General features: G+C 41.3%; 2 protein-coding genes across 2 annotated transcripts in view; one reads left to right on the top strand and one right to left on the bottom strand.

The window, feature by feature from the left end:
- Nucleotides 1-329: 329 nt before the first annotated feature.
- LOC137913821 (CD226 antigen-like) lies at nucleotides 330-5,295 on the top strand. The gene is made up of 8 exons (XM_068757457.1): nucleotides 330-459; nucleotides 1,173-1,496; nucleotides 1,672-2,052; nucleotides 2,325-2,427; nucleotides 2,650-2,786; nucleotides 2,838-2,854; nucleotides 2,910-3,015; nucleotides 5,120-5,295. The coding sequence occupies exons 1-8, from the start codon at nucleotides 396-398 to the stop codon at nucleotides 5,293-5,295; spliced, it is 1,308 nt and encodes a 435-aa protein (XP_068613558.1). The 5' UTR covers nucleotides 330-395.
- A 1,252-nt stretch (nucleotides 5,296-6,547) lies between these two features.
- Nucleotides 6,548-24,865, bottom strand: part of LOC137913817 (docking protein 6-like) — a 32,600-nt gene continuing 14,282 nt past the window's right edge. Inside the window, exons 2-9 of the mRNA XM_068757453.1 lie at nucleotides 22,696-22,803; nucleotides 19,547-19,661; nucleotides 16,499-16,618; nucleotides 14,132-14,321; nucleotides 13,651-13,789; nucleotides 12,548-12,653; nucleotides 7,745-7,777; nucleotides 6,548-6,702 (exon numbers count right to left, since the gene is read on the bottom strand). Of these exons, the coding sequence (XP_068613554.1) occupies nucleotides 6,548-6,702; nucleotides 7,745-7,777; nucleotides 12,548-12,653; nucleotides 13,651-13,789; nucleotides 14,132-14,321; nucleotides 16,499-16,618; nucleotides 19,547-19,661; nucleotides 22,696-22,803 (966 nt within the window). The remainder of the gene's footprint in view (nucleotides 6,703-7,744; nucleotides 7,778-12,547; nucleotides 12,654-13,650; nucleotides 13,790-14,131; nucleotides 14,322-16,498; nucleotides 16,619-19,546; nucleotides 19,662-22,695; nucleotides 22,804-24,865) is intronic.

The raw sequence follows: 24,865 nt of genomic DNA on the forward strand, positions 1-24,865 counted from the left end.
ATCGTGGAAGGGAAATGTTCAAAGGTCAAAATATATATAGTTCTAAACATGTATGTTTTGAAATGTAAAAAAACACAATAAAAAATGCTTTATACGGTTCTCATCGAATAGTAAAAACTGTTCACATAGAAAGCATTTGCAGAATTTAGCACAGAGAAAAGTCAATGGTGCGATGTCAAATTCTTCCAGAGCGGGGATTCCACTATGCAGTATTATGCCATAAGCTTTCCTCCCATTCGCTGCCCTCGTGAAAAAGTGTTCCTCTGTGCGGATGGCGCTGAAAGTGGGCCGCTGTGAAGTATGCCCCAGTAGTAAAGAGTTAGCAGGAAGTGCAACTCGGGCGCTTCTCCACTCTTCTCATCAATGAAGCTTTCATTCTCTGTTGTTGGGGCAAGATGGATGCTGTACTAAAGGACCACTGGTACTTGGTGGTACTCATCTTTCTTCCTTTTCTTAAAGGTATGGCAATTATATATATATATCTTTTCTAAAGTTTTTAGGATAGCATATTTGCATAAATGTCTGTCTGTCATGCAGTAAAAACGGTGTGGCAGTGTTAAAAGTGACATTCAATCTAAGTCCCAAAATCTTTTTTTATATATATTTTTGTGAGTTAATATTTATTGTGAGTCTTTAATCACAATAAACATTGCTTTATTTCACTGTCTATATTTAGTTAAATTGGCTGGAAAGATGGCAGCAAACTGTTCTAGTTTTGTGAATCATTATTATTCTAAACCTATAAGAGCTCTCCCACGGGCATCAGTGGACTTGAAATCAGTTGTCATTCAGCTCGGATAAAAGGCTTTCAAAACTTGGAGGCTTGATCACTGACTATTGTCAGTTGTGTATGTGTACCGGCACAAATAAGCCTAATTACCGTTACCCAAGGGATGGCCTCAAAGCTGTGAGTAGCTGTGGTAATGTTCAAGTGAAAGAGATTAAGGGGAAAACATCTCTTGTTTGGCCATGTTGCATAGAGATATGCAGTTTCTCAGAAATGTGTGAATCAGAATGGATACAAGTGAAATGATTTTCAGTAAGAATGGCACAAAAATTTAGTTTTGTTGGTTACATTTTCAGAACTATTCAGCGCTTTAGAAATGATGAATTTACAGTTTTTCCAAGATTGTCTTTGAGTTGAATAAAAAAGAAAAATTCACTCTATTCAGTCGCTGTCCAGCAGAAAGACGTGGTTACAGTTCGTCTGGAGGAAGGGATGGTTCTGGAATGCTTGTGTCCCTGGGACGGCAACCTCAGTATGGTGTCCTGGACCAAAGTACCACAAAAGGATCCAGTGGCTGTCTTCCATCCCGAGTACGGCGTGGCCTTTTCTCACCATTACAGAGAGAGGATTGAGTTCCTGAAAACAACGCCAATGGATGGAAGTATTTCCATGAGTAATGTCACTCATCAGGATATCGGACTTTACCTCTGCTCTGTTCAGACTTTCCCACAAGGCCCCTGGACGAGGAACATTCAGGTGGAAGATTTAGGTAAAGTTATGGCAGAAATTAATCAGAAGGACATTTTGAGCCTCTGAAATCCCTGCCCCTGCACTAAATGACAAAAAAAAAAAAAAAAGGAACTGATCTGAAATGAAACTTACCTCTCACTTTCATTTTGCATTGAGATTTCTTTATTTTACTGGAACTTCCCCCATATTTGCAGATGAGCCCCCGGAAGAGAACGACAGCACAGAGGCCCCCACCCCAGAGGGGATCAAGTCAGACACAGAGCTGGTATCGGAACAGAGCAGCAACGTGACCATCGGCTGTAAGCCCAAGCACCACGGGACTGTTTACCAGGTTATTTTGGAGAAGATGCTTCAGAGCCAGCTCTGGGTCATTATTGGAGTGTGTAAGAAGGTGGAAGGCAGCCTGGTGGGTGAAGACTACAGTGACAGGGGAAGGGTCTCCTGTACAGACACCGTGGATGTCAGTCTGCACCTGACAGATGTGCTGCAGGAAGATGGTGGGTTGTACCGCTGTACCTTCAGCACGGACTCGGGGGTACAGACCACCACGGTGATGCTCACAGTCCCACCACCAGGTACAAGATATTTCACATACGCAGAAGCATACAGTCTTAGTGTCTGACGATAAATTGGTTCGCATACTGATTTATACAGCAAAACTCTTTCACAAAGCAGCGTAGTTGACACAGAATGTAGAATGCAGTGGTTTCTGCAGACGCTCCTGCAGAAACCACTGCAGAGTTTGTTCATTTGCAACAAATGCAAAAATTGCGGCTTGAATGGAAAACATTGCTTTCAGGCTGTTTGGTTTCCTTGTGTTGAGAAATGTCCCTGGTTTCCTATCCAGGTGGATTTAGCCTATCTGTGTACACTATGTATATTTACATTGGGACTGGAGCTGCTGGGCTAATTCTACTCATTGCATTTGTCATACTAGCAGTGAGACACAGGTAAGACCCCCACATTGTTTTTTCCTATATGTCATATTTTCAAAATAGATCTTTTATATATTTATACAGCTACTTAGATTTTTGATGGTTTGGACTTAAGACCAGTGGATATAATAAAGTCAACAATTTTCTAAATTTTGAGACATTTTACTGAATATTTCTCATGTATGTGTTTTTTTTTTGTTCAAATAATTTGAATCCACTTTGCTTACTTTTCTCCAGTAATCATCGCAGGAAGAAACGGCATTCTTCTCAGAGACAGGTGAGCATCACATTCTTCATCGCATCTCCTTTAGTCCTTACACAGAACTCCCTGAGCTTCTCCTCAAACATGAAATTAATGATTAATAAAGAGTACGGTAACTAACTGCTTAGTGAGGAACATTTTGTAATGTTATTTTTGTTATTAGTCATTAAATTGTCGTCTGTTACGTCCTTGTCTAACACCTCATATTCTAATAACATCTTCCACTCATTCACAGCCAAACCTCTATGAGAACATCTTTGAGTGTCCCACGATGAGATCCAGGCAGATAAAACATTGTCCAGTTTATGCCAACCTACAGGCTGTCCGATCACACAAAACAAGTTGTCATCTTCATTATAAATGCACAGGAATAGATACAAAATAATGTGTGTGTGTGTTTGTGTAGATTGTATCTGTCACAGCTGAATTTTTCTCAGATTCATGTACAAATGTGCAAAAAGCAATTTTGATGCAATTTTTAATTAGATGCTGGTATCAAGCTGACACTGATTAATATGTATGCTTGGGTTGGAAATGAGTCGACGTGTTGGAGCTCTGGGAAAGCTTTATGAGTCACACACCATTAATTAAAGTGTAGTATATGCGTCATAATTACTGCTGAGATGATGTGTTTCGGGAAAAGCAACATTTGACAGTGACTGCTGTGCATAAAGAGCAGATAAAGGCCAGTATAATAACGCTTTTCACAGCCCTAATTGCGACTAAAAGTACTGACAAAAGCCTGCGTAATTGGTCTTCCTTTCACTTTAATCCCATCTGGATTCCATTCAAAGCCTGACGATGGCGTCTAATCATTTTATGGAAAAGAAAAGGAGTCACTCAGCGCTGTAGCATCGCTTGAGACTGCGGCTTCCCCCCTAAAGATCTCCCCATCATGGATGACTGCGTCCTAGTCACAGCGCTCTGTTATTGTGCAGGCTTAACTCTAATTAGCTAATCTGGTGTTTGATGATTGTCTCTCCGCCTTCTGTTTATTGATTGTTTATAAGCCGAGTAGTATTCCTGTTATTTTTTTAATCATTATGTGCTTCTGTGAATCAATATTTAAGCTTAGTGGTTTTTTTAAGTGTGTTATTTGTGTTTTAATATGATGATTTATCTCCATAGAAATGGAGGCAATGGCAGAACCAGTAAGGGGAAATGCAGGCTATCCTGCAAGACACACAAGACACATGTGGAAGAGCCAGAAATGTAGAGCATGAAGAGACAATATGTAGTTTGGGATCGCAAGTTTTTGCCTTCTTGTCATCGAGGCTGCGACAATGCATTTTGGCGGGTGAACTCTTTGACTTGACGACAAGCTCTAAAAAAAAAAAAAAAAAAGCCAGATGATTTCCTGGGAAAAAGGAAGATCCTGTTCAATCTTTTGATTTCATAAAGGAATAGTGTGACAGCGGATTCATTTAAAGCATTAAAGTTTATGTCTGGATAGATGGGCCACTCTTTCTTCTGTGCAGTTGTTATGAAGCTAGCAGTCACTGTGTGGTAAGGGGGAAATGGTCAATGTGAATGTTTGGATATTCTTTTTTTATCAGGGTTAGTTTCAAAGCATTAAAATGTGAATTTTGGTGCCATACTTTAGAACATTTCTCCATTAATAATGGTTTTAGAAATTAAATCTTTTCAATTTAATGCCCTTGAATTCATCATCCTTGCAGACATAGTATAACATGCTACTGTGTGATAGAACATTCCATTTATTACCTTCTTTTTTTTTTAATCATCAAAAACATTACATATGTACATTTAGTGAAAACTGTAATCCTACACTCAAATGCATTCAAAGTGCTATTAACGTATAATCTGACAGTAAGGGAACACAACCCATGATGGGCAACCACGGCAACACATCGCACCTTTAATTCAATAAACAAACCAGAACTTGAGCTTCCTGCGTTCTCAGTGCAGCTCTAACACTTATATTTATCGAACCACACTTGGGCTAAGACTCAACACGACTAGGGCGGACGACTCTTCCTATACTCTACTATGGGAGATGTAGACGGGCACTTTGTTTCAAGCTCAACTCGTATGAAGGTTGAGCTCTTTTAAATACGACGTACAAAATAAAGTGACAACACAAAATAAGTGCTTTGACAAGCGACTCCTTTTCTACAGGAATCTGATAAAAAAAAACATTTAACTGACTGCTTTGCAAACTGATTGTCATCAGAATCCTTTTTAAGTCCAAAGCCTTTCCAGGAATTTCTTTATTTGAGTCATCTGTCTTATTTTTTTCATTATCATCCACATGTAACAAAAAGGAAGACCACGAGTGTCTAACGCCATACACAAGTGTACAGTTAAGGGCCGTTGTTCTCCACTTTCTGAACGTCTGGTTGGGTTTCAGGTGTGGCAATAGCATCTTACAGCTGGGCCAACTGTGTTTAAGAGAAATGTAACACCTTTCTAAATGTGTTTAAGGTACGGAGTTAAATTCTCAGCCCACAACGGAAAACGTAAAGCCCAAAAGCGACGCTTTGATTACACATCACACTCTGTGTCGGAAGGCACTTGAGGAGGATGACGCCGTGAGCATCATCTTCACAGCGGTGGACTTTCCAAACTCACGTGTTACAGGAAATGACCAAATGAAATGATTTCTGCTGATTTTGGCTGAATTTGTAGTGAGAATGACAATAAATAAAAGTTCCACTGTAGTTGCTATTGGATGAAAAACAATGAAATAAGGTATACATATATCGATGCTGTCATTTTTCTGTGTGGCTCTGTCGTTTCAGTTGCCCTCTGGGATCAATTGTTGTTTTGTTTTTTTAAAGGAATAGTTCAACATTTTTGAAAATACACATCTTGACCAAAGTAAAATGAGGATATTGATACTTTTTAATAAGAGGCTGCCTACCAGCTCACTGTTTTCTTTTCTCTTAAGCTTTAGACAGAATCCGGCTAGCTGTTTCCAGGATTTGTGCTAACCCAAACTATCTGCTAGCTTTACTATCATATTCACGTTGATGTCCTCATCCAACTGTTGGCAAGGCAGCAAATTTGCTTCTTACATAAATATTGATTTTTTGTTTTCCTGCTGACATTAACTTGTCTTTGCACATTTCACTGTATTTTATTGATTGCCACAGTTAAATACACTGATGCGTTTTTTTTTTTACTCCTGCTTTGCAAAACCTGCCCAGTCACCAACGCCTCTTCCTTCCTCTCTCTAAAGAACCAGCCACCATACATGCGTGGTGGGGCTGGAAAAAGAAAGCCATTAGAAGCAAATTGCTCGGGTTGGCAGTTTAAAGAGGGTTGTATTCTATCATTTCTGACATGACAATCCACTCCTACACTCTTAAAGCACATTTTTAAAGGCTTTTTTTTTCTCCATTTGCTGGTTGTAACCAATTAAGGGTTTTAGCTGATTCATCACTTTCAGAGTCAAATGGGTTTTGTGTAAGGCATTGAAAAAGTTCACATTCTGAGTGGGAAAGAAGTAACGTACGTATGGGAAGATTATATGTATCAAAAATGGGGGCGTTCCTCTTGGAATGGGTGCTGATAAGGTTACCTCATCAATATCGGAACTCAACTATCTAACAGGCAATTATATATCTGTACCTTTTTTCCTACAGTGGAACTTGGTGTCTAAGTGTCTTCTTTTTTCAATCTTTTTTTAAGGTGTAGTGCAGTGATTTAAGAAAAGGTGTTCATCTAGCTTTAACAGCATAAAATGAACAAAAAAAAACAGGATCAAGATCCTTTTCAGGTGGCCCTCGTTCAACAGTTGCCACGAATGTTCACCATGAAATAATATATTACACATGTTGACTATACATAGTTCTAGATGCTTTCTACAGAAGTGGGTAAATTGTCCAGATTTTCTGGAACAGCTCTCTGTCATTGAAGCGGACTCGAGCTGCAACTGGATTCACGGCCAGTGGAGGGCGATGGTGCCTCTTCTTGATGCTGACTCCCCTCCCGTTCTGGCTCATCAGACAGAAAGCTGGGGAACGTCTGTGCTCGAGGGATGAAAGTCATTGTCAAGCCACCTCCTGTGGAAAAAAAGATGCAGGCGGGAATCAATGGAGCACTTTTATAGCTGACTGAAATAAATGTGTGTTAAATTCAACTGGCCTTTAAATCAAAAAGCAGCATGTCCCATTTTTGAAGGCAAAATATTCAACATGTAACTGTTGCTAAGCTACAAGCCCTGTAGTAATATTTATACATATGTGTTTTGTGTATATTGTCTAAACACATAAAGAAATACTATAGGAAGACTTCCGATGAAGGTGGTTCCCATGTAAATTAAAAACATAAATTGTGTAATGGTAATAAAATAAAATGAATGCAAACCAACCTTTCGAGTCAAATAATCAATTTTATTTCAGAGTTATTTACACTGCCATCTTTTTGGACTGCTTCCAATCCCATCTCTCAGCACCTTAATTTAAATTAATAGCTCCAATTTGTCCCGCAGTTCATAATGGTTAACGGCACCAAGAGGGAGTAATGGATACTTGTGGATAGAGGGCTATTCTGTGCAACTGTGAGATCATTAATAATATATTAGAATGCTGTTTGGAGTTGTGCACAGAGAGGTAGGTTGAGGATAAATTGCCTGGTCTCATGCTGATCATGCACCAAACAAGGGGGGGCACTGCTGAATATTTCAAGCGGTGCAGCACTGCCATTAAACTCACCTGCACATACAGGTACGGACACGTGCTGCATGTCGATACATTTTTAAATTGATTTAATTCATCTGGTTCATTTAAATGTGATTCATAACTGAAAATAAAAAATAGATTTCGAGGAGCTTCAATGGGCTCTGACGCCAAAGTAGCCCGGCAAACTCAATATGATATAAAACCCAAAGCATGATGCTCAATGTCGAGTGGCAGAGCCTTACAGGTGTGTGAGAAAATAAATGATGGGAAAGTAAAGAAGGACAATGAGAATGAAAGAAAAAGCGCTTTCCTGTGTGAGAAGAGGGAACGGCATGCTGGAGGAAGCACTGTTGGCGTGCATGTGACGGTGAGAACAAAGCCGTAGCTGCAGTAACAGGTGAGTCATACACACACAACTACACACCTCTGTCTGCTAGTCTTTCCCTTCCACCACTTCCTGAAACAACAACAACAACAACAACAACAGTTTTGAATGCAACTCAGTCCATGTGGGGCACACTTTCTCTCTACTCCACGTTGTCCTTAATAGATTGCTGAAACAACTGTTGTGCAATCAGGCACATCCTATTCACATCGCTTCCAATCCAATCCAATCCCTCCACCTCCACCGAGGCCAATTTGGGTTTGAAAAAAAAGAAAAAAGAGGCAGGGAGCCCGGCACAGACAGAGAGGGTGAAGTAGATCTCATCATCTCCTCAGCCATAAACAGCAGCGATTTTTGTGTGATGCCAGACCCCTGATGAGAGCCACGCTTTTGGACAGGAAACACAACTACAGCCACACACACACACACACACACACACATACACGCACACGTGCACACGCACTACCAGAAGAGAGTGGCATAGAAGCAGACAGTGATTTGTCAATGCCTTTTCATTACCAGGGAAGGTCATGTCATCCTATCTGGCCTGGGGTGGCAGCTGCTGGGCTGGAGCAGATAGGACTGGCAGGGAGGGCACACACACACACGCACACACACACACACACCATGGCTGAGCTGGACATTCAAAAAGTGATTGTATCAAGCATGTTGAGACCAACACACACCTGTCAGTAACTCCCATTCACACAGGACAATAACACAGATGACAACCCAGTAGCAGCTGTAACCAGAGAAAGTCAGGCTAACAAATTCCAGATCATGTGAGGCTACTGACGTCCAGCATTGTCCATCTGTGTAGCAAACCGGCCACAGAGAAAACACGTATATCAACGCAAAGCTTGGCTCAGTTCATTTTCAAGTGATGCACGCTTATGAATCAGAGTAAAAAAATCTTCCAGGCGTCCACCAGAAGGGGCCATACTGTAAACAGCTGAACTCAATTTTACCTGTAATCTGTAATGAATTCTCCATGCGATCCACTTTTTGCATCTACATTAACTTTATTTCTCATGGTCTATTGCAGATGCGATAGCGTTGTCATCCTGCTCTCCTATTATCTTGTCCCTGTTCCTTTGATATTTGCTGCCCCCTCTCTGTAAAATCCCCTCGTATCATGCCCAGCCGATCAAACTAAGAACAGAGCGCCATCCCCTTTAGAATTGCTAATGGCGCTTCACTAAACTGTGGAGCGCAATGGAATGCAGAGAGAAAGAAGAGTGCGTTATGTGTGTGTGACACAGCAAAAAAACACAAATAAAAACAAGTCCAAGTAAAAAGACAAAAATACAAGCATTCTTGACCCTTTTCCATTCTGCTATTCGAGTTGGTAACTGAAACATTTCCGACAGGCGTAATGCGCTGCTTTTTCAACGTGAAACCTTTGAAGTGCACTTATGTGTTTGCAAACTCGGAGAAGACAGCAGTTTCAAAAGAATGAACGGCATAAAAAGGGTAAAGGAGGAATGCAGCAGAAAGCAGTTACATTGTCTTTGGGTATCTGGAGATGAAAACGTCTATCTCAGCGAACCGTAAGGTGAACGCTTTAGGGAATGGCTTTTTGTTTCATACTGTTTTGAAATGATCAAAGCTTAGCGTGACTGAGTTCTACGCAACAGTCGCTACTTTCACTTAATAGTATTATAGGAAAATGAGACTTCTGGGATATACTTTGGAGACGTGTCCTGTGAAACAAAAAGCAGATGTGAAATCTGTTAAAGCAATGCAGCTGCTGTACTTCAGTGCAAGCCCCCCCCCCCCCCCCATATCCTCTGTTGTAAGGAAATAAACAAGCAGGTGAAATAAACCTCAGCGGGACAGGAAACCGCTTCTTAATTATTCCCCTGGACCCGTGAGGTATTTGAAAGCAATCAGAGCATGACTCAGCAAATTGACTGCACAGATTGGATATTTATCTTGCGTGCAGCGATTCAGTCAGGGAGCAAACACAAGCAACAAATATGGACCAAAAGTTTAAAATTCTTTCCCCATTTTGCACTCAAGTGGATTTTGCTATTATTGTCACTCCTGCAGAAATCGATGTACCCATATATCTACAAACTGAACGCATTACATTGCCATATCAGGTGCTCAGATTTGATAGGACTGCATGAAATGTGCCTATTTTGAACAGTTACCCTGCAGCTATGACATTCTCTGCCAAACATGCAATGAAAAATGGTGGAACACGGAGCTGTCATCTCTAACAGTTTATTTTACTATCATTTTAAACGGGCCATCTCATGTGCTATTGTGGACATTGTTAGACTCAATTCTTTACCTTGGTGAATGAGCTAAACGACAAAAATAACATTTAGGACTTCATGTTTAACAGCAGGGTCATTTGTCAGGTTTGCCTTTGTTCATATTGCCTGTTATTTCTCAGAAAAGGAAGTTTAGCACAAAACAGCAGGAGGTCAGAAACATTTGCTATGAAGCAGGATTTGGTTCAGGCGGATACTGTCGGGATTAACCCTGAGCTTTCCGTTTCATGATGGCAGTTCACTTCTTTCCGGGACACATTGCCATGGCAACCTACGGCAGCAGCACACCTAACCTGCTTTGAGACCCCCCACCTCCGCCCCCAATGAATAATTTATTGTTAATAAAGTCACTAGCTTTTATCCAGCCATCCTTCCTTCACTGGAATCGATTGTTATACCTTTGTATAAGAAATTTTGTTAGTCAGCTTTAGTGAAGATGACAAGGAGAAGTCCTAAGTTTGCTGCTCCTCCTCCAAAGTACATACCTCAGATACATTTACAGTTGATCTAAGGTATCTGCAAAAACAATGACAAAAGCTTAAATGTGTTGACCAGTAAATTCACCTATACTTTTTAGACAGTTCCTAATTTCCTCTTGTTTCAACATTTGGTGAAATCTGATATCAAGTTACCACGGATGAACCTTGATAAATACAAACCACCTGCATGATCATCCTTTACATTTTGGGAGTGTGTCACAATAAAAAAGTGAAGGTGATGAATATGAATCAAGATAGTCAGAGGGAGTTCTCCTTTTATCCTTTATGAGCACGTATCATCTACCATGTTAAATGTTGATAAGACTGAATTAACCCTTTGTTTGTGTGTGTGTCTGATGTCAGATACAGGATCCACACCTGATACTCAAACATGTAGATGCATTTGATTTATTCACGTGCATCTGTGCACGAGCAGGAAAATTACCTGCATCAAAAAGACCTACAGAGGATGAACCTGAGGTGGAAGCTGTTTACATGAGAGAAAAAAAAACATGCTGGCATTTAAAACGGAAGACTAACATTTTGCTTTTTAAACTTATCTGGCCACAATTAAATGATAATGAAAAAACCCAGTCTCAGCTTTCTAAAAGAAAATAATGACACCAGACTGCCTTTCATCTTTGCCTGCCTTTCTGTTTTGCTCCACCAGTGAAAGCCGAAAGCCCCGTAATCCTCCGATAAGTCTACTAATCAACTAATACCATAGACAGAGCATAATCTCATCAGCGCAGTAATCATCTCTCTTCCACTGGCCTACATCTAGACATTAAGGCACACACACACACTATATGTGAATTGAGTGCACAGAGGGGACATCAATGAGCCACAATGCTGCAGGATTTTGGGTGTATAAGACCTCTCCCCAACATGAACTCACTTGCTTTCAAGAACACACAATGGGTTTTTTTTCCATGCAGAAAAAGGTTCAAAACTATTTCATAACAAGTGAGTTAATGATTTATTAACCGAAGACTGGCACTAAGAGGCTGGACCGGTCTCTAATGAGATGAGTCTGTACCTCAGAACACAGCTGGTTCAGAATTAAAATGAAAAAATAAATGTTTGGAGGGTCCAGGCCTCGATCTCTTAGCCATGCTGCTCTGTTATAAGGCGACTTTAAAATTCAAAGCTTTTTGCAGCCCAAACCTAAATGCAAAAAAAAAATTGATTTCCCACACTACTGTCAGCATCAGAGTTTATTAACAAGATTTCTATCACGGACCTGGAATGATTTAATTCAAAGAATGAAACTACTTTGAACTGGAACCACTGGCTGCAATAAACAATTATGAGGGAAACCTGGAGCAATTACGACATCACTGACTGGTAAAAAAAAAACAGGGGTAATAAGTAATGCGGTGTATCCCAAAAGTTTAGTGTGAATGTAAAATAAGGTCAGGAACAGTACCTCTTGCTTATCCAATTACAGCCTGTCACATTCTCCTGTTAGCCAATCATTTGCAAGCTATCAAACTTTAAATATACTCTGTGTCTCTGCAGCTGTTTCAGTAGGACAAGATCTTTAGCTCACCTTTACCACCTTAACCCGGGACACCTGGACGCCCCCTCAAATCTTTCATGAAGGATTTGTTTGTCTGTTTTGGGGGGTGCGGTCTCCAGAACGCAAGCGCCTATTTCCCTTGGTGAGCTACTTCCTGCCAAAGACTGTAAAGCACGCCTCTGGTCACAATACATTTAATTCCGCTTTAATTGTCTCATTCATTGGTTCCTCCATGTCATTTCTAGTGATTGAAATGTCTGGAAAATTAATAACTTTTGCAAAATGTTTTATTTGTTTATATAAAACAAGTAATTGGGAAGGAAAAATGTTGATGTCATATGTTAATAAGTTTATCTCAAATAACATCTCACAGCACTGTCATGGTAGGCAGCCACTAAATTGAGTGACGGCGCCCTCTCTCTCTCTCTCTCTCTCTGTCTTCTTTCCTCACTTTGTGTATTTCCATCTCCTTATCCAAAGCGCTCCACACATTCCCACTAACACGAGCAGGTAGAGGCACAGCAACACCCCGTGTATGATAATTAGTAACTTGGTGTACCTTGGTAACTGTAGAGATCTCCCACGCTGTTTTGATGCGTGATGTGCTGCCAGTAGGCACTGCGTGGCAGCGAGATGGACTTTGTTAGCGTTTCTCTGGAGTGGATCTGGGACAGACACAGAAAGCATACATTGCAGTCACATTCTGTCACTCACTAGGAGCGCTTGTAAAGGGGGGGGGGGGATGTTAGGTGTGTATGGAACAGTATAGTGCTGATGGAATGGCACGTTTCCACAGGCGGGATGAGGATTCATTTGGGATTATTGTATCAGCAACTCATGAAATATGTTAATATTTGAGTAAAAACTGCTTTTGCATGCTAATTCTTCCTGAGAGTGGCCAGTTTTGAGCATGGCCATATGGTCGTGGCTCATCAAACACCTGGCAGGCCTACACGAATAAGGAATACAGACAATAACAGGGAGGGGGGAAGGGATAGATGGAAAGTGTGAGCGGACGACAGTGGGGTGTGTCAGAGAACAACAGTTCCAAGGCATCACTTTGGGTCATGACCAGCCAGTATTACCTACATGTGTGTGTGTGTGTGTGTGTGAAAATCATGAGTTATTGCTTTTGCTTTCATCTGTATCTACAAAATAAATCTGTAAACAGACTCCATTGATCAGCTTACAAGCACAGATGGTGAAATAATAGAGAAACAGCTTCTTCTTCTTCTTCCTCTTTCGGCTTGTCCCCGTCAGCGGTCGCCACAGCAAGTCAACCTTCTAATCGATTGCATGCTTAACTCTGGAAAGGTTTTACGCCGGATGCCATTCCTGCTGCAACCCTCTGCATTTATCCGGGCTTGGGACCGGCTCAAGGGAGACACTACTCATGCTACCTCTGAGGCTGTTTTTTTTCTTTTTTTATTCATGTTCATGTCTGTGTGTGCACATATGTTGTCTTTGTGAGAGTGTGTTTTTATTGGCATTAGATGTAAGAAGACACAGTACTGACGGGATGAAAGTGATGCGCAGTATGTACATATTCGGTAAGTATTTCTGACACTCATTTTTAGTCATTTCTAATTTTGGCAGAGCTAGGATAAAATGATTGGCCTCACTGTGAGCTGCTGTGGGTATCCTGCAAATGTACAAATGTACCTGGGAGCTCTTCTCCATCTCCTCCATCATCCTCTCATGCTGCTGGGCAATGGCCAGTGTGGCCGAGTGGACCCGCTGGTAGATCATCTCCCCCTCCCTCGTCTGGAATGTGAATAAACCCTCTCCTGTATCACACATCCTGTGCCAGAAACACACACACACAGGATGAAAGAGGTGTGCACACTTTGATTGTCCTAACTCTTGGGTTGCTCATTTACAGATATGCATGGTTGAATATGCACAGCAGGTACATTGAAGCCCATTGAAGTCAAACACAAATGTTCAAAAGTACAGACAGTCCAGAAACAAAGACACACTCTCACAAAGGCGCCTGTCATATCAATGCCTGAAGGGCTCAGCAGCAAACAATGTCCTGGGATGTTGTTGATACCAAAAAAGTTGCTTTGATATAAAGTTTTGACCAACATTTGAAACACAAACGAATGCACACACTCAAAAGTGCTTGTCTTCACGCACACACCTTCCAGACTCAAAAGTGAACCAGGTGGAGTCGCGGCCGTATCTGCGCAGGGAGCTGAGAGGCCACATGACGAGCTTAAGGCGAGCGTTGTGAATGTCCCACAGGTAGATGTTTTCATGTGTGATCTGCATGGTGCACTCCCCATAGATATCCAGGTTCGGGGTGGGCATCAGGTACACGTTGAAACGTTCTGAAAAGATCGACAAAAACGTTGATAAATGAAGTAGAAAGATTCGCATCAGGGTGCTGGTAGGCAGATGTTATCTTTGGACAATGACAGGCTAGCTGTCTCCCCCGCAATTGCAAATTTGTACTCGGAAACTTAAGATAAGAGTCTGGCAGTCTAATATCTATCATCCTGGGGTGATAGCATTAGCAATCTACTCTGATAATCTGAGCAAGAAGCAATGTCATATTTTCAGAGCAGCGTTTAAGGTTGGGCACGTGAGGGAAGAAAGAGGAAATAAACCTTTCAATTTTACAGTGGATCAAAATTAAGATCTTGGATTATCCATTTTAGTTTGATGACGTTTGGGAGAAGGGTTGGGCATTTACCAAGGAAGACTCATCAGGATTTGTTTATCTAGATAAAGGGCAAACAATTTGAATATGGATTAGGATATAATCTTGTTAAAGGGGCCTGTTGGTCCTTGGGGTCGGGTCGACGTGTGCTCTACAGTCTACGGGACACTCTCCCAGTTGCAACGGCAATTTACTAGGTATTATCTAACAAGAGCACTGGAATATTCATGCCAGTTTGTATTTGGAGTAGTGCAACAGTTAGTTAGAAAAAAGAATGCTTTTTTTCACATCTGAAAAACATTTTGCAGATGAATGTGCTCACCACCAAAGTTCTGATGGAAAGGTGTATTGAAACTAATAACTCTCTGCTTTTTTTAATATCCATACTGAAAGGTTTTACTTTAGTTTATGAGGTTAACAGCAGGAAACGCATGGCCCGTAAAACAAAATGATTTTTTACACACTATGAGAACTGTTCATGCAGAAAAAAATGAATGTGGTTTTCTACAGCATAGAACGGTGTAGAGTAATGTGTAATAACTACTAAATACTTGCATTTGTTTTTTTTTAATCTGATGATGCAAATCTAGAGTAAAGCAACCTTTTGACTAGTACCGTACTTAAACTCACCAAGCCAGCCCCCGGTGAGCTGGATGGTAGGAGGAGGACATTTGCATTTCACCGCGACTCTGAGACAGGCAGAGGGAGGATGCAGAGACAGAGCGCGTTCTCCGTAATCTAAATTAGTTCTCACTAATTATGCTTAATGATTCAAAATAACCCCTGTGTCTGCGGTGGATATAAAATGGCGACGTCATAGTGTTTCATATTTTTAGAGACAATGAAAACGAACTCTGATCTAATTATCAGCCCCCGGTGTTTGGGGGGGGGGGGGGGCTGCTAATTGAAACATGGCTGCAGGCTCAAGCCTCTTGGGCTCACTCGGAATGAGCAGAGAGGCGCTGGCTCAGCTTGTCTTCATAACACACAGCAGTAAACCTTTGTATGAGCACCAACAGCAAGACCTCTGCCACAGGAGGAGGGGCAGGGGGGGGGGGGGGGGGAGATTGTGTTGTTACATTTTCAATCAGCTCGTCGCAGCGCAGGCGACAACCCGAGCACTGATATCTTTAATAAACGCTGTCCGAGTTATATCGGAGAATAAAACGTGACTTTATGGCTGCGGTGAAATGACTTGGGCTGAAATTGATGGAAGATTATTTTCAATTGCTCGCCTTTTTACAACTTCAAACTTCTCTTCTTTGCCGGTTGCCTTTTCAATTTCCTCCCCAAGTTTACAAATTGCACAGAGAATGAGCTCCACTGGAGATATCAGCGTCCTGTTGTCTCCTCTTTTTTCCCATTTCCATTTCCTGTCAGTGGAATATGTGAGGAAGTGCATTTATTTCACATGGCCTTAGGAGACATAATCTCATCCGTCTCTGTGACAAGCTTCATTATGAGGGAAGCCAGTGATGCACAGCACTTCTCATTAGGCCTGGAACAGAGCCCCGACCACAGCCTGTGACCTGTGCTCTAACCAACACACACAGGTTTCATTCAACAAACACACACACACACAAACATACTTTGTTTAACCAACATCTGGTAAAGTAACAAAAGACCATTGTAGGGGACTTTGGATCAGGTATGGACAACAAATGGCTCCTATTAGCTCGGCCTAATTGGACAGCCACTGTTCCGCTCTCTTAACCCTCTGAAGGCTCAGTTGCATTAACACGGATGGGTCCAGATTGCGATTGGTAACCGCTCGGCGGCAGGCGAAGCGAGAGAGATTGACCCTGAATGGCTGTCTGTGTTAGCAGGGACTAATTGGGCACTCACCGTTCTGCTCCCGCTGCACCCCTGCTGCTAACAGGTCTGGCTCTCCCAGGCTGATGTCGTTGAGACGGCTGCCCAGGCACTCCACACACAGCAGCTTGCACCATTCCTCGGCATCCAGCTCTGCACATGGACAACAAGCATTGATACATATTTACATTCGGAGACGCACACGCGCGAACCTCCTCCATAACCGACACGGTGATAAAACTGTGCCGCCTTTAGTGTATTAGTGTATTTACACATGGGCACACATACATCAACCGAGGAATTTCTCAACAGAATGTTTCCATGTACAAGACACAGCTAACTCTAATCTTGTGTGTGTGTGTGTGTGTGTGTGGGGGGGGGGGATCTATGTCATCGATTGAGGGGAGATTAAAAACAGGAGGCCACCAGCAGCCCAACAGCTTTCCTCCCTCCTTTGCCAACACTTTGTTCCACATCTCTGCAATGCGAATAGCTCTGCTTGAACAATATGGCCACAGTCACAACCGAATCCGGCGATCATCTATTCAGGAAATCAATAAGCTATTTCCCAAATTGAAGGAGGGCTTTATAAGCTCAAGCTGTTGATTGGACAGGGAACACATGCATGGGACAAAATAAATAAACCTTCAACGCAATGCGATCCTTAAAGGAATGAGTACTTTTACTTCAATATACCAATCTGAATATGTGAATTAAATATTGTCAAGCACCACCAGACTGCTAGCTTAGCACAAATAATACTAACAAAGGTATAAGGGAATAGCTTGCTTATTAGCAAGGCTTATTAACAAACAGGTTAGATCTTGATGCCTTAATCAATTCTGAAATGGAACTACAAAAGGCGAGGATTTGAGTAAAGGGTGAGAGAACAGCGTTCGTCTGAAGGCTGTGCAGACTCCAAACTCCCAATAGAAAAGTTGAACAATGCCTCCGAGGGATAATTGTAAGAGTGCTTTTTCTAGAATAACATGGATGACTCTTATTCAAGAATACATATTTCCTTTCCTGTTAGGGGCTAAAATAAAGAGTGTTTACAGTGCATATGGTTTCCATTTGTGTTTAAGTGAGATTTTAGTGGGAATTACTGAGGTACGAAATCAGAATATATTATTGAATGAGGAGAATGCTGGAGTTTATTTTTCTGAAGCGCCATGCCCTGTGGAATTCTGGGATATGTAACTATGAACACCACAATATTTCTGTGTCAGTTGATCAAGAGTCAATGCATGCCTTTGTACTACGTGTGTGGAGGTAATTTCACTTCATTCACTTGCATAATAGCTGAGGGCCGATTTGTCAGATCTGCCCTGGTGTCCAACGGCACACATCTATGTAACTCTGTGGGGTGAAGAAAAGGTCTGCTGCTGCCTGAAGCGCTTCATTCAAACACAGCAGAAGGCAGAAATACAAATTGCATACACACAAACACGCACACACACACACACACACACACACACAGCTCTGAACTTGAGTATATGTCCACAGATTCAGGATTTATCATTCAGAGCTGCCATGGCCTTTAAGCGCCTCTAAACTCCCACACTTTGAAGGCCACTGGGTGAAAAATCGCCGAAACAAATACTTTATCTGCATAGGGCCAGTGTTGCTAGTGTATGTGCCATGTTTGAAGAAATATAGTAGGAGGATGTGTGTGTGGAGGTGTAAGTGTGTAGGATAGGATTGAAAGGAGAAGCATGCAGCAGATTGAGGACATGCAGGCAAAATACAAAAGAGATAATCATATGCATGTGCCCATGGACTGGATTTTGATACGGAATTGCGAGAGTTGATTATCCAATTTGTGGGTCACACTCTCTCTTCGTCTCTTTATATATGCATATTTGACAGGACACAAGCACACGACTGTCAAAACACGTGAAATCTGCTCCCGCCTTTTGTTCGGCTCCTCGTTTCACTGACAGGAACACAAAATAACGTGCCTCTGCTCGACTAAAGGCATCAAAAGCATTCTTCAAAAATAAAATACAAGCCAGTCGTCACAAGGTCTCAGCCCTTCAAAATGATCCGGCGTCTGAGGATGGCAGCTCTCAAATAAGTTTGATATTTGCTTTCTAACTGCCAGGTTCAGTTTTTCAGATTCCATTTCTCATTGACGTTGGTGCCGCAGTGCAGTGGCTGCACGCCAGATTTGCATGCGATGTGGGTTAAGCTCCCATCATGCAACCTGACTCAGCTTTTCCTAAATTACCATGAAAAGCAGAAGCAAAAAAAGTATATTTTAGTGCTAGGCACGTTTTTGCAATTATGTATAGCACAGCGGCGGTGTGGTCGGCGGCGTCATCTCATAAGGCCCAATATTTTAATCTCAACGGTGGACCTTTCCGTGTTGAGTTTGAATGGTCTCCCTGAAGTGAAGGACCGTGTGAGTCAGTCAGTTGACATAAGACTATAGAGACGTGCATAAGGTGGTGGGAGGGGAGGCTCTGAACAAAACAAAAAAAAGAGACCAGAGAGAAGTCGGAGGAGGAGGAGGAGGATGCAATCAAGGGAAATGGAGTAAAAGCAATAGGGAAGATAACAGCTTTAGGGTCATTAATGTTTCCCCTGGTGTTGCTCTCTAGCAACAGATGTTTTCACACACATCCACAACGTGGCAGTTCAGATTGATCTGTTTAGTGGTAACGCATTCACTAAAGAGCCGACCAGTCATCAGCCTCTTTGGCATCCTGTCCATGTTTCAGAGGCCATCTCTATTGTTACAGTCCATAATAAGTTTTTCATACCTGCATTAAGAAAATCCATATATTGGAACCGATCCACCCAGTTCTTAATTTAGCGGCAAATGAGCATCAGTTGGCTCCATTCCAATTTCCCCCTGTGACTTTCACCTCTCTTCTGCCTCTCACTTCTGATTCTCCACTTATTATCAGACGTGTCAGAAATCAGCCCTCATACTTCCCATCTCACATCCGACTGACATTTGCTTCTTTTGCATGCAGGAAATAAAAAGCCAAGAAGTGAAGGCTTTGCACATTCGCATGCGCCACTGCAGGTGAAAAGCTCTCATTTGATATGTGGATGGGGGGGAAGGGCAAATACCTGATTCACAGGAAAATGTCTTGGTGGTGTCATCAAAGAATATGATCGCCACAGCGTGCTTTTTTGTCTCCCGTGGCATCCGGGCGATGTTCTTGATGCAATGGAGCTCAGTGGTCTAGGGAGGAAGAGGAGAATAGCTGGAGCACATTACTTTGAGTGAACAAAGCCGGCAGCAGCAACAGCGCTTCATTGCAATCCCGTACTTCTTTGCTGAAAGTGCAATAGAGGCTTTGCATATAAATGAAGACAAAGCAAAAAACAGAAATGTGGCGGATTTTAATGGATAAACAAATAATAGTTGTTTTCCTGGTAATTACAAGAAGCTCTTTTCAAAAAGTACGAAATCACCCTCTGCTGCGCGGTGGCTGTTGCAGGGTAGCACGTCACACCTGATGTATTGGTATTTGTTTAAAAGCACTTCCTGAGTGAGAGCCACCTGACGTTCATTCGGTACTTCACCGAGAGATTGATTGTGAATTAAAAAAATGAGAAGATTGCATTTAATTGAATTACACCGGCATTTACAGGCCATTTTGTTCGACAGTCTTCTCTGTGTTCACTCTGCCTTGGAGATAAGGTCCCTTACAATATTGTAGTCCATTGTGTGCTAACTGTGGGCCCTGTGCCAGACGGTTGGGGGTGAATTAGCTGGGCTCACTGCCCATGTAGTAAAGTTTGACTGCTTAAGGTTAAAAGACCGGACCTAATAACAAAAGCAACACATGAGGACTACATAGTTGTCAGCTCAATAGCATTGCATATCATAAAATCCTCATCTAATGCCATTGTCTGTTTAGTATTGAAGATATGCAGATAAAATGAAAGTGTAATCCCAAGAATGAAGGCAGGAAATGCATACAGAGATAGAACTGAAAAAGGAGACCAAGGATAATGAAAAATATCAGGCGCTCCATTTTTATTTCTTAGCCCCTCAAACAGTATTTAAATATTTTATAAGAGAAAAGATGAATCTTTCCCCTGTGAAGACACAGTATGTATTTTTCCTGGGGCAGGCTATATGCAGAAGCATAAGTGCCACAGTGTGATCATCGGTGGTGAGAATTTCTGAGGTGTGAATTCCAGTAACCTCTCACCTGTTTGGTGTGTAACGGTGTGTGTGTGTGTGTGTGTGTGAAGCTGGATGAGGTTTAAGGCATTGCTGTCCAAAGATAGTACACTCAGAGCAAAGTGAATCACTTGAAATGAAACCCGTTCCTCTCCTCTTCTGTCTTCTTAAAGTAAAGTTTTATCTCCGTTAATTAGAGTTCACAGACGCACCAGCAGCTCTCTGAGTTTGTACCTCGGATGAACATGCTAACGCCAGCTTGCTACCACAATGGCAATGGCATTTATTTTTTTCCTTATTTTAGTATGTTAAAAAACGATCATCCCTTTGCACTTGGTCGGGTATTTCCATTTCCAAATACACATCCAGTAATTAGGAAACAGCTCCGTCGTTCCACTGTAGCTGTATCTAGGAGCTTAGGAGACTATAGTATACTTTTATTTATTTATTTATTATTCTCACAAGGCTAAAAAATATTGTGGATTGTTTTATCGTGCAAAAACCAGTGTTTTGTTTCTCGAATAGAGAAAAGGGCACAATGGAAGCGAGAGAGATAGAGTAGGGAGGCATGAAGGAAGGGAAAGAAAACAGTGGGAAAGGAAGTCAATCTCTTTGTTGAGTCTGTAAATCAGCCACCAGTGCAGCCTATTTCCTCTCAAAGCACTGTGGCGTTGAATGAAGCCCTCAAACGGGACCTTTCTTGATCTTTGTGGCGATGCATTACTAGGTGCACTGGTGCATGCATGCACTCATCGCTCACTCCAGCGCCAGGCGTTAGAGATGCCTTTGGGGTGGGTGGGCATTGCCAGGATGCCCCGTGTGACAGCATGATGCAGTGGGCAGAGGGACGCACAATATGCGACTGATGCAGTAGCAGTGACAGGTGCTAACCGATGATCATCCTTATCATATACCTAGCTGACGCTCAGAAGCTTAGTGGAAAAATCGTATTAAAAAAATTGCGAAAAGGACATTTCTTCCATGTTTGAGACATCTTCGCTTTAATTCATAATAAATTGGTAGCAAACAGCCTGTTAAAGCTACTAAATGAGCTCTTCAACTGCAACCACATAGAAAATGTGGTGTCAAAGTCCCCTATCATCTGATGTTATCTCCTCTCATTACTATGAAACACTTTTCACGGTGGTGCTCCTTTAACATCCTCTCCCCACATCCTGATAATGAGCTATAATGGAAATGTTTCAGAGGAAGGCAAAGAGGCTTTACACTCCAGATTATTATTTTCAGATATTAGGAGAGAAGCTCCATATAGGAAGAGGTAAGGTGGGCAAATGTCTTCGTGCATCCGTGACTCAAACACCTGCAGCCAGCGGACGAAACATTTTATAGGAGCGTTAGGGTTCTTGGATAAATGTGTATTATCCATAGTTGGATGTTGAATTTTTCAACAAGTAATACAATATATATATATATATATATAATAGGAACATTAAAAAACTCTCAAATAAAAATACAAATGTGGATTTTAACATATTGAATCTTTTCTACATTCCAATCCTGGCTCCTCATGTTTAACGGTCTGCCTGGTTCTTGGCTGTTGTCTAATGAATGTGTTCTGCATGCCGATGCACTCGTGGCATTTAGACTTTGCCAGAGACTGTTCCCTGGGGAGTGACGCACCAGAGTGAATCTTCCTTTACAACTTATAAAGTCAAATACATGCTTTGGAATTTAAAAAAAAAATGTTATGCAACAGATTACTAGAGAAAATAACTGGGATATTTTTCATTTCCAAATATTTATTGACTAATTGAATACCATCCAAATCCTTTGAACTACAAAAATATTTTGTAATTCCGATGTATATATCTATATATCAATAGATAGATACAAATACAATTTGTATGTACACAGTAGTGTATAAGAAGTAAAACTTTGTGATCTAATAATCCTTGGTAATTTGTTGTATTGTTACAGATTCACATTAGACACATTTTACTTGGAGTATAAAATGCACTGAAATAGAATGATTAATTTAGTCAGAAAAAGCTTTTAGTTTCAAAGGTATCAAAGGGATTTAGGCCCCTCTAGTTCATGGTCTGTTTCAGTCCCATGTATTTACCTTGTGGAAGCTCCTGAAGTATGCAGCCTTCTCATCTGGGTACTTCTCCAACCTTCGGGGTCCTTTACTGGAGGCCTTCTTGAACACCAGCCAGCACCTCCGGAAGATCTGTCAACAAAGAACAATTGCAGCTCAGTTACTGACACTGCATGACTGTCCTGCAGAAAACTAGCTGTCCAGGGAGGTTGACTTCCTTCAACCAAAAAAAAAAAAACCTGGATAAATCAACCTGTGATCATGGGAACTGGACAGAAAAATCAGATTAATATTAAGGACAGCCACAATCTAATATTTCTATTTTATCATTACACTTAAATCCACCTTGAAAAAACTCTAATTAATTTTAACTGATGACAAAATAGTTCACTTGGGCTGTTTGCCATTTGGAAACATGAAGAACACGGTCACTTGTACTGCATTGGTTTAAATTTGTAATGATATTTTCCAAATAATTAATATTGAAAGTCAGTAAAAAATTATTTGATTTAATGTGACTTTATTTAGGTTAAAATTTTATATCATAAATACTGGATATTTTATTAATTTTGTCACTAATTAATTTCTTATTTTCCCAATTTGTTTTGAAAATTATTTATTAATGTTAGAACAGATGTGGGCTGTAAATGCAGACATTAAACTGCATTTGAGAAATATTTTCATCCATGATTTCTCCTACTAAATGTTTCACCACATAACTTTTGCTCCTATGAGCTGTCACCAAACTGCTCAGTGCTGAGCAAACAACTTTATAATTTAGTTTTAACAAAGAGTATTGTGCCTCCAGTTAGTAAAGGCTGCAAAGCGCGTCGTTTCCTCCTCTTTCTCGCCATACAATGAGAAAACACACACTCTCACACAAATCCCTGTTGCGCTGAAGCAGCAGATTACTGTAGATTGTACCGTATTGTAATCTACAATGATAATCTAATCTCAGGGATACCTCACACAACCACTTACATCTGTGCACACACCTCTGTCGTCGCAAACCCATATATGTGTGGCAGCCCCATTATCCAGTATCAGTGTTGAGGTGTAAAATGCTGATCAGTGCAGTTGAAAGGCAGAATCCTCCTGATGTATGACTGCCCTGGGCTGCATGGATGTGTTGGGGAACCATGAATGTACGATTAATTTGTTTACTCAGCTGGTGTACTTCATAAAAAGCCCACTGAGTTGAACTTGGCACTTTGCAGTAATTGACTAGAGTGGATCCCTAGGTCCTTATCGGTCCGTCATGATGGGCCTTCATTCTAGTTAAGTGTTGCCCAAGCCCATTATAAACCGCAAACATCACAAAATTGTGCACTACACACTCTCTAATGCACTGTGGATTGTTCTGGACACCATCCATAAATGTTTCAAAGAAGGAAAGAAGCAAAGGGGGTGATGAAACGTTACTCAAACCTGAATTTACTACATAATAAACCCTGCAAAAATAAAACTAAACTGTCGTTTTGACAGAAACACATGCAGGCATAGATGTAGATCCCTTTTCACAATGGCCATTATCATATTTGCAATTTTAAAACAGTAAAATTAAAGAAGCCTAAATTCCCCTTTGGAAGCGTGAATCAAAGGAAGGCTGCCTGCTCGCTGCACACCGAGTTATTTACCCGAGAAGCGTTCAGATTAAGTAATTATGCCAGCACAAAAGCAGGCTCAGTGAGATGACTTGTGCATAATAAGAAATAGGGGGTATGAATGAATGGAGAGAGCTTAATTTTGCCTGTTCCACAGTTGCCGGTGATTTGTCAAGGCGGTCTTTTGCTCCAGCTGCTGGTGTTTTATTCATTCAGAGACGCTCACAGAGATTCTAATTATAAGAATTAGAATCTGTTTGTTTGCTGTAAAATTGTTATTTTACACTGCCAAATACACTGTTTGTCACCGAAAACTAACTCACTCCAGGGTGACAACGCAGTGCCATTTGTTGCACCATTGAGCCAAACGCCAACTGCTTTTATATAAAGTTAAACATATTTGACCTCAAGTGTAAATCATGTTGTGCATGTGCTCCCGCAAAATTCCTTCAATGTGAATGAGAGAAATTGTGAGATATCACAATCTTAAAACAGGATGTTCATTTCAATTTTGATTTTTTTTCTTAATTGAAACTGTTGAATTGCTCATTTCACTGATCTGCGTCACCCCTGGTCCCGGACCTAAGAGG

The sequence above is a fragment of the Brachionichthys hirsutus genome, unplaced genomic scaffold (genome assembly GCF_040956055.1).
Source record: "Brachionichthys hirsutus isolate HB-005 unplaced genomic scaffold, CSIRO-AGI_Bhir_v1 contig_440, whole genome shotgun sequence".
In the NCBI taxonomy this organism is placed as follows: Eukaryota; Metazoa; Chordata; class Actinopteri; order Lophiiformes; family Brachionichthyidae; genus Brachionichthys; species Brachionichthys hirsutus.

Bases quoted from the DNA above. Each gene is read 5' to 3' on its own strand.
- LOC137913821 (XM_068757457.1), top strand. From the start codon at position 396: ATGGATGCTGTACTAAAGGACCACTGGTACTTGGTGGTACTCATCTTT. The intron at 2,053-2,324 runs GTACAAGATATT...TTTCCTATCCAG, and splicing joins GCTCACAGTCCCACCACCAG to GTGGATTTAGCCTATCTGTG. The intron at 3,016-5,119 runs GTTGTCATCTTC...AATGTGTTTAAG, and splicing joins TGTCCGATCACACAAAACAA to GTACGGAGTTAAATTCTCAG.